Consider the following 10749-nt stretch of genomic DNA (forward strand, 5'->3'; position numbering starts at 1 on the left):
GAAATATGTGTCTCTAATATGGTCATACATTTGGCAGGAAGTTAGAAAGTGCAGCTCAGTTTCCACCTCATTTTGTGGGCAGTGTGCACATAGCCTGTCTTCTCTTGAGAGCTAGGTCTGCCTTCGGCGGCCTTTCTCAATAGCATGGCTATGCTCACTGAGTCTATACATAGTCAAAGATTTCATTACATTTGGGGTCAGTCACAGTGGCCAGGTATTATGCCACTGTGTACTCTCTGTTTAGGGCCAAATAGCATTCTAGTTTGCTCTGTTTTTGGAAATTCATTCAAATGTGTAAAGTAATTATCTTTTTGTTTTCTCATGATTTGGTTGGGTCTAATTGTGTTGCTGTCCTGGGGCTCTGTGAGGTCTGTTTGTGTTTGTGAACAGAGCCCCAGGACCAGCTTGCTCTCCAGGTTCATTTCTCTGTAAGTGATGGCTTTGTTATGGAAGGTTTGGGAATCGCTTCCTTTTAGGTGGTTGTAGAATTTAATGGCTCTTTTCTGGATTTTGATAATTAGCGGATATCGGCATAATTCTGCTCTGCATGCATTATTTGGTGTTTTTCGTTGTACACTGAGGATATATTCTGCATGCAGTCTCAATTTGGTGTTTGTCCCATTTTGTGAATTCTTGGTTGGTGAGTGGACCCCAGACCTCACAACCATAAAGGGCAATGGGTTCTATAACTGATTCAAGTATTTTTAGCCAGATCCTAATTGGGTTGTCGAATTTTATGTTCCTTTTGATGGCATAGAAGGCCCTTCTTGCCTTGTCTCTCAGATTGTTCACAGCTTTGTGGAAGTTACCTGTGGCGCTGATGTTTAGGCCGAGGTATGTATAGTTTTTTGTGTGCTCTAGGGCAACGGTGTCTAGATGGAATTTGTATTCGTGGTCCTGGCAACTGGACCTTTTTTGGAACACCATTATTTTTGTCTTTCTGAGATGTACTTCCCTCCCTCTCTGCCAAACAGAGGAAGGGCTCTTTTTGGCCACTTAGTCTTCCTGTAGGAAATTAACCAGCCCACATTTCCATCATAAAACGACACACACACACACACACACACACACACACACACACACACACACACACCTCTGTTGACCCTTTACCTTCTGACAACATGAGTCAGTTTCATCAGGCACCCCCCACCCCCACCCCCCAAATTCCTACCCTCTCTCCAACCCGTTTCTCAGGTAGGCGGGCTAAGGCAGTGACAGAGAAAGGTGGCTAAATGCACACCACAGACCTGGCCTGCAGCCCTAGTTAACCTCTCCTCTCTCACTCCTCTGGCCCGACATGCCTGACTGACTCACATAATTCCTGATAACACCTGGCCAGCCAGCCTGTTCTCACACTCATAATGAGTCTATACACTGGGGGAGAGAGAGAGGACATTAGCATGAAGTAGTGGTGCTGGGGTGTTAATAACAAGAGAAAGTCTATACTGTTGTCACCTGCCAGGCTAGCGGTCCAGGCAAGGTGTATGACAAGCTGAGAAGCTCAGGGTCAAGCAGGATAAGGTGTAAAAGGCATGTAGCCTAGCGGTTAAGAGCGTTGGGCCAGTAACCGAAAGGTCGCTGATTAAAATTCCAGAGCAGACAATGTGAAAGATCTGTCGATGTGCCCTTGAGCAAGGTACTTAACCCTAATTACTCCTGTAAGTCGCTCTGGATAACAGCATCTGCTATATGACAACAAAAAAGTGTAAAAGAGGTGTTGTTGAGTCATCCTCAGAAGGCCAGTGTTGATTGAAAGATGCTCTGTGTTTTTTTAACAATAAAGAAAATTGAAAATACTTCAATCAACTTCCTTTGTCCTCTAAGAGGTGAATAGGCCTACCTCTCACATAAAGTGTTTTGTGTGCTGGCCTTTCCTCTGTAGCAGACACAGACAGACCGCTCTCTTTCTCACCTCTAAGTAGGCATTATTAAGAAGACTACTACTAAACACAAAGACAGAAGGATTAGGTGGACACACCATAAGGGAGAGATAAGGAGATAACAGAGAGGAGAGGAAGACAAATAAACTAAACGGAACACAAATATAAACACAAGATGTAAAGTGTTGGTCCCATGTTTCATGAGCTGAAATAAAAGATCCCAGACATTTTTCATACGCACAAAAAGCTTATTTCTCTCTAATTTTGTGCACACATATCAAGAAGCTGATTAAACAGCATGATCATTACACAGGTGCACCTTGTGCTGGGGACAATAAAAGGCCACTCTAAAATGTGCAGTTTTGACACACAACACAATGCCACAGATGTCTAAAGTTTTGAGGAAGCGTGCAATTGGCATGCTGACTGCAGTAATGTCCCCCAGAGCTGTTGCCAGAGAATTTAATGTTAATTTCTCTACCATAAACCGCCTCCAACAACGTTTTAGAGAATTTGGCAGTACGACCAACCGGCCTCACAGCTACAGACCATGTGTAACCACGTCAGCCCAGGACCTCCACATCAGGCTTCTTCACCTGCGGGATCGTCTGAGACCAGCCACCCGGACAGCTGATGAAACTGAGGAGTATTTCTGTCTGTAATAAAGCCCTTTTGTGGGGAAAAACTCATTCTGATTGGCTGGGCCTGGCTCCCCAGTGGGTGGGCCAATGCCCTTCCAGGCCCACCCATGGCTGCGCCCCTGCCCAGTCATGTGAAATCCATAGATTAGGAACTAATGAATTTATTTCAATTGACTGAATTCCTTATATGAACTGTAACTCAGTAAAATCGTTGAAATTATTGCATGTTGCGTTTATATTTTTGTTCAGTATAGTTGTCCTGATCCCAGCATCAGTCAGACATCCCCAGTAGATAAGCCCTATAAGAACCAGACAGTTGTGAACTTTGTGCCTGACAACTCTAGATACTAATAATCAACAAATCTGCCTCAGAGCTCTGAGTCAGAGCAGCACCAAGTCTCCCACAAGGCAGTTAGAATGCTGTAGATAGAATACCTCATCTTGGAATCACAGGAGGTTGGTGGCACCTTAATTGGGGAGGATGGGCTCGTAGTAATGGCTGGAGCAGATAAAGTGGAATGGTATCAAATACATCGAACACATGGTTTGCATGTTTGATGCCATTTGCTCCATTCCAGCCAATATTATGAGCCGTCCTCCCCTCAGCAGACTCCTGTGCTTGGAACCCAGAACTGAATCTCACATGCACTAGTGGCCAGCTACTCGATTTGAAACATGTTAACATGTAGGCCTATGTAACTAGCATGTCACAAGAGACAATAGGATACCTAGAGAGTAGGTACACGCTGGGGTGAAGTTTCCCCTCAGTGAAGATCTAGGATCAGCTTACCCTCCCACAATCAAATCTAAATCAAATGTTACTTGTCAAATGCTTTGTACACAACAGGTGTAGACTAACTAATGCTTACTTACAGGACCTTCCCAACAATGCAATCCCAACCTTAACCATTAGTGGGGGAAAGAAAATGTAAAAAAAACTGACCCCAGACTAGCGTCTAGGGGTAACTTCACCATACACCAGTATTTGTATTTATTAAGGATCCCCATTAGCTGCTGCCAAGTCAGCAGCTACCCTTCCTGGGGTCTAGCAAAATGAAGGCAGTAATATACATTATAATACACTTTTTAAACATTAAAATACATTTCACAACACATTAAGTGTGTGCCCTCAGGCCACTACTCCACAATACAAGATCCATGTTATCGTTTGTGTGTGTGTGTGTGTATGCGTGTGTCTGTGCCGGTGTGTGTCTCTTTACAGTCCCCGCTGTTCCATAAGGTGTATTTTTATTGTTTTTTAAAATCTGATTTTACTGCTTGCCTGAGTTACTTGATGTGGAATAGTTCAATGTAGTCATGGCTCTATGTAGTACTGTGCGCCTCCCATAGTCTGTTCTGGACTTGGGGACTGTGAAGAGACCTCTGGTGGCATGTCTTGTGTGGTATGCATGGGTGTCTGAGCTGTGTACTAGTAGTTTAAACAGACAGCTCTGTGCATTCAACATGTCAATACTTCTCACAAATAAAAGTAGTGAGGTAGGGCCTGTAGGACCTACCTTGTTGACAGCGTTGTTAAGAAGGCAGAGCAGCACTTTATTATGGACAGACCTCTCCCCATCTTAGCTACTGTTGCATGAATATGTTTTGACCATGACAGTTTACAATCTGGTACAGTGGTACAGTCCTACTTCACCCTACACCAGTAGGTAGTGGTACAGTCCAAGTTCCCCTTACACCAGTAGGTATTGTCACAGTCCAACTTCACCCTACACCAGTAGGTAATGTCACAGTCCAACTTCACCCTACACCAGTAGGTAATGTCACAGTCCAACTTCACCCTACACCAGTAGGTATTGTCACAGTCCAACTTCACCCTACACCAGTAGGTAGTGGTACAGTCCAAGTTCCCCTTACACCAGTAGGTATTGTCACAGTCCAACTTCACCCTACACCAGTAGGTATTGTCACAGTCCAACTTCACCCTACACCAGTAGGTATTGTCACAGTCCAACTTCACCCTACACCAGTAGGTATTGTCACAGTCCAACTTCACCCTACACCAGTAGGTATTGGCACAGTCTGTAACAGTTGCACAGTGGAGCCTACTGTAAGGGAAGTATCACTCTCCTGCGTTCATAATAAATCAACATTTACTGTAGGCACCACCATAAACATGTCCATAAATGTCTGCACTGCTCTTCGTAAAACAATATAAACTGCTGCCCTCAATGACCCAGAGTTGTAATACAACTCCAATCGTCTTATTTGACATTGCCTGGCATTTGGCAGCAGAAATGAAGGTCAATAAACATTGACATTGGCAAAGTAAGATGAGATTCAGGCTGTCACTATGACTGATCTCATAACTAAAGCAAAAAGTACCAAATCAAATCATATCAAAATCTAATTTTATTTGTCACAAACACGTGTTTAGCAGATGTTATTGCGGGTGTAGCGAAATGCTTGTGCTTCTAGCTCCGACAGTGCAGTAATATCTAACAAGTAATATCTAACAATTTCACAACATATACCCAATACACACAAACCTAAGTAAGGAATGGAATTAAGAATATATACATATATGGACGAGCAATGACAGAGCGGCATGGACCACCAACCTGGCATAATAATGTTGTTATAAGTCCTACTACTACACACATGATAATGTTCTTTATATTAACTGTAGCTACAACATGATATGATGTTGTAAAAGTATCTATAGCTGGCTGTAGGTAGCTGCCTCAAGTAGATTAAACTCCCTCAACGTCAGCAAGACCAAGGAGCTGATGGTGGACTACAGGAAACAGGGGCGGGTGCCCACCCCTCATCCACATCGACGGGGCCACGGTGGAGAGGGTCACGAGCTTCAAGTTCCTCAGTGTCCACATCACTGAGGACTTAATATGGTCCTCTGACCCCAGCACAGTGGTGAAGGCGGCACGGCAGTGCCTTCTCCCTCAGGAGGTTGAAACAAACGTCTACAGCTGCACCAGGGAGAGCATCCTGACTGGTTGTATTACCTGCAGACGGAAGGCCCTACAGAGGGTGGTGCAGACAGCCTAGCGCATTACTGGGGGTGAGCTCCCAGCCATCCAGGACGTACATGCCAGGCGGTGTCTGAGAAAGGCCCGAAAAATTGCCAAAGACTCCAGCCACCCGAGACATGGATGGTTCTCCATGCTCCTGTCCGGCAGTACCGGTGCATCAAGGCTCAGACCAACAGACTCCCAAACAGCTTCTAGTCCCTGGCCATAAGACTGTTAAATGGCTAACAACTACTGCTCTCCCTCTCCCACAGACTATCCACACTGACTATGCCCATCCACAGGTCTCTAACCACTCAGACACACACCTGCACTGTCACACACACATTACACCCCCCTCACATCTACTCGGCTGCTAAAATGATTATTGATTGGATTTATTAGTACGCTGCTGTTTATTGATTATTGTTTGCTATTACCATTAGTATTTATCCTGCTACTGGTCACTATTACTCCTGTTTACATGTATATTCGCCTATCACACATACACTGACACTCTAGCACCCACCACTTATCCTGCTGCCATACACTTTACTACTACTACTACTACCATTACTACTACTACTACTACTACTACTACTACCTTTCTCCTAATCCCTGCCTACATGTACATATCTACCTTAACTACTCCAGTATCCCTGCACATTGTATATTTGGTAATGGCACTGACCCTGTATATAAGCACATTGTATATTTGGTACTGGCACTGACCCTGTATATAAGCACATTGTATATTTGGTACTGGCACTGACCCTGTATATAAGCACATTGTATATTTGGTACTGGCACTGACCCTGTATATAAGCACATTGTATATTTGGTACTGGCACTGACCCTGTATATAAAACGTACATTCTTCTATTTCCCTTATTTCTTATTTCTAGTGTATTTTCTATTAGTTATACTATTTTGACATTGAATAATGCCCTGTTGGGTAGGGCTTGCAAGTTAAGCATTTCACTGTACCTGTGCATGTGACAAATAAAAGGTGAACTATAAACTAAGCCAAGTGTGGAGCCATGTGAAAAGCCACGGGACAGCAGTGTGACGAGCCTTCAGTTCCCACTCCCAGGGAGCACCTGTAGGCATTGTAGTGGAATAGAAGAGACTCTTCTCTCACAGTGAATAAGGTAGAACAGGAGGAGAGGGACAGCTATTGATGCTACTGCTACTTCACAAGCACACTGCTGCCTTCAATCCTATACTGCATCACTGCTCTCACGCTCTGCATGCACTGGAACAGTGTCTGTGATAAGTCTGTAGCTACTGTATATAGAACAGGCCAGAGTCCTATACAGTAGGAGTCTCCTTTGGTCCATGATCAGCCCTCTAGCAAACTGGCAGTCAGGGGGTGCATTCGAGGGGACTCGCCCTACACAAGTTCCTGTGCAGATTCTCTAGTCCAGATCCCATATATTTTAAATGTATTTATTTGGGATGCAAAGTGATTTGTAGATCTCCTAGACATGCTGAGTAGGTGTGACTATCTCTGCAGCGCTGGCCTGGCTGCAGCAGGGCTATGGTAAACCACCCTACTGCTAGAACATGCTAAGTGGCTGTAAACTGAGGCATGTGACAAGCTGAAAGGGGACTGGGGGAAACAAGGAGCAGTTTCACAACACCTGCCCTGGCCTGGCCAAAACAGTATGAAAAACGTATGCACTGTAAGTCAATCTGGATAAGAGAGTGTCTGCTAAATGACTTAAAAAAAAAAAAAAACATCTTGCAGAACCAGGCTCTTCTGGGAAAGTTTGACAGAAAACCCATGGTTGATGTCCACAATCTAGGGCTGTGTCCCAATGGCACCCTATTCCCTATATAGTGTACTACTAAGTAGTACACTTTATAGGGAAAATAGTGCCATTTAGTGGCCCCGTGTAGCTCAGTTGGTAGAGCATGACACTTGCAACGCCAGGGTTGTGGGTTCGTTTCCCACGGGGGGCCAGTATGAAAAAATGAATGCACTCACTAACTGTAAGTCGCTCTGGATAAGAGCGTCTGCTAAATGACTAAAATGTAAAAATGTAAATTTAAGAGGCACTTAGAGGTCTTGTAGAAAGTGATCGCAATGCGTGTCAATGCATCATAGGTAATACTAATGAATTATTCATGAACCTTCTGTGACCATTCAACGAACAAGGAGTAGCATTACAACAACCTGCATCTGATGCAGAGGGAGGAAGAACTGAGAGAACACAAATGATAACATTCACTCACTCCATCAAGGAAATTACAGGTTTAGACAGGACTGGTTTTCCTACACCCAGTAATCAACCCACAGCCCACCACCACCATCATCATCATCAAGTCCTCCTTACTCAAACTATACTGAACAAAAATATAAAATGCAACATTTTCAAAGATTTTACTGAGTTACAGTTCATATATGGAAATCAGTAAATTGAAATAAATTCATTAGGCCCTAATCTATGGATTTCACATGACTGAGAATACAAATATGCATCAGTTGGTCACAGATATCTTTTTTTTTTTTTAAGGTAAGGGCGTGGATCAGAAAACCAGTCAGTATCTGGTGTGACCACCATTTGCCTCATGCAGCACGACACATCTCCTTCGCATAGAGTTGATCAGGCTGTTGATTGTGGCCTGTCGAATGTTGTCCCACCCCTCTTCAATGGCTGTGCGAAGTTGCTGGATATTGGCAGGAACTGGAACATGCTGTCGTACACGTCAATCCAGAGCATCCCAAACATGCTCAATGGGTGACATGTCTGGTAAGTATGCAGGCCATGGAAGAACTGGGACATTTTCAACTTCCAAGAATTGTGTACAGATCCTTGCGACATGGGGCTGTGCATTATCATGCTGAAACATGAGGTGATGGCAGCAGAAGAATGGCATGACAATGGGCCTCAGGACTTGTCACAGTATCTCTGTGCATTCAAATTGCCATCGATAAAATGCAATTGTGTCATTGTCCGTAGCTTATGCCTACCCATAGCATAAACCCAATGCCACCATGGGGCACTCCACTCGCCCACACGACGCCATACACATGGTCTACGGTTGTGAGGCCGGTTGGACATACTGCCAAATTCTCTAAAACAACGTTGGAGGCGGCTTATGGTAGAGAATTTTACATTAAATTCTCTGGCAACAGTTTTGGTGGACATTCCTGCAGTCAGCATGCCAATTGAACGCTCCCTCAAAACTTTAGACATCTGTGGCATTGCGTTGTGTGACTAAACTGCACATTTTAGTGTGGCCTTTTATTGTCCCCCAGCACAAGGTGCACCTGTGTAATGATCATGCTGTTTAATCAGCATATTGATATACCACACCTGTCAGATGGATGGATTATCTTGGCAAAGGAGAAATGCTTACTAACAAATTTGTGCACAACATTTTAGAGAAATTAGCTTTTTGTGTGTCTGGAACACTTCTGGGATCTCTTATTTCAGCTCATGAAACATGGGACCAACACTTTACATTTTGCGTTTATATTTTTGTTCAGTATAGAATGGACAGAGCTTTATAAAGGCGTTTGACACTCAAATTGTGCATGGTCTAATGATCCCCTGTAGTCTAAAACAGATGCAAGTAGTACTTATGTGGTTCTATTGTTTAATTCAATTATGTTCTGTTTACGTTTACATTTTAGTCATTTAGCAGACGCTCTTATCCAGAGCGACTTACAGTTAGTGAGTGCATACATTTTCATACTGGCCCCCGGTGGAAAACGAAACCACAACCCTGGCGTTGCAAGCGCCATGCTCTACCAACTGAGCTACAGTTTCTTTGGTATTCTATTGAATCTGGTGATCATTTGCTGGTGTCCGTTCTATATCCTGTAGCCTGCATGCATTCATCTGGCCTGGTAAACCGCTGGACAGTGAACACATGGGGACTACAACAAAGCCTCACACAAAGCAGCATAAAAACCATGACCACCGCGCACAATTAGTGACGCCACATGCAGTGCCTGACTGTCTGTGTGGCCAAACTGCGAGTCGGCGGCGACTTGACAGTAGCCTATGTTGCATGAAACTCTTCAAGAGAGATGCCTTTAAAAAATCTGGTGTGTTTTCAACTGACTTATAGGAGGTCTGATGACAAGCTTCTAACGATTTCATATAGCCTAACTATGCTACTCAGTGGTGGTTAGCTAGCTAGATGATGAACAATCCCGAGACCCCCGAAGGGATCATCAAAGACAGAAATTCGTCAGCTAAAGTAGCTGGCTAAGCTATTGTTTAGTGACAGCTTGCCATAACAAAGACAACAATAGTATGAGTTAGTGACACAATCTCTGATAACTTCCGCAAAATGAAAACTAGCAGGCTAATTTGCTAGCTAGTCAAGACAGTAATAAAGGCAAGCTTTGAATGCTGGATACCAGTACTGTCTCGCGGGGACAATGTCATCTCCACCCCTTTTCTTGGAATCCAACTTTGTCAAGTCATCGCACGAGTGAACGCACGAGTTGGCATGGAGCTGCAGTCACATCGCTTTGTGCTCAAGTCCCTTGGCAGACAGAGCTAGATGGAGCTGGCTCGCTAGTTAGCATCTAACGCCAATGTGGATGGATGGTAATGCTAAAGTTAGTTAGATAGCCAACTACCTAGCTGCGGCATCGCGGATCTGCAGAACTCAACCAGCCGCAGTTTGCATTTCAACGAACGTTCGGCCGATGCCTTTTTACTACCAATGTAAAGGTGCCCAGATGTTTTACCCAGATGTCGGTGCCACTGAACCATATCTAACGTTATTCTAGATACATAACTCAACACAAGTACGCGATACCAACTGATCATGATCTTCTTGAAAGACAAACAAGCAGCATGTAAAGAACTGCCAACCACTCATTTCTCCCACTTTGGCTCGCTCGGTCCTCCGACCTGACATTCTAGAAGCCCCCATTCTACCTCGAAACGTTATACCTGGACAAAAACCCCCAGCTGAAAAGCACTTTGGTTGGATCTCGTACCATTCTCTTCACCGTTGAGACTCAGGAAGAGCTTCTCCGAGGCTATTATCCATCTATCGGCGGTGTTCTTTTCTGTTAGCCTTGGAAGGAAAGTCCAGTAGTCGCTGGTGAGATCTTCCCTAGCTGCAGCTCCAGCGGAAGGTTGCTTTTTCATAATTGTGCGACTCCGAACTGACGCCGCTGCGTGACGAAGCCAGCTGAGTCAGCCCCCGAGCCCGCAGCACGTCACATGACTGGACGGGGACGGGGGACGGGGGACAGGGGGGGGGGGGTCA

At 44.5% G+C, this 10749-nt stretch overlaps 1 protein-coding gene across 1 annotated transcript in view; it reads right to left on the reverse strand.

Annotated features, from left to right (window-relative positions):
* The window catches only part of trpm7 (transient receptor potential cation channel, subfamily M, member 7), a 68101-nt gene extending 57439 nt beyond the window's left edge, over positions 1 to 10662 (reverse strand). Inside the window, 1 exon segment of the mRNA XM_041894892.2 lies at positions 10475 to 10662. Within this exon segment, the coding sequence (XP_041750826.2) occupies positions 10475 to 10477 (3 nt within the window). The 5' untranslated portion in view covers positions 10478 to 10662.
* Between the last annotated feature and the right edge of the window lie 87 nt (positions 10663 to 10749).

This window comes from Coregonus clupeaformis, chromosome 1 (genome assembly GCF_020615455.1).
Source record: "Coregonus clupeaformis isolate EN_2021a chromosome 1, ASM2061545v1, whole genome shotgun sequence".
Lineage (NCBI taxonomy): Eukaryota > Metazoa > Chordata > Actinopteri > Salmoniformes > Salmonidae > Coregonus > Coregonus clupeaformis.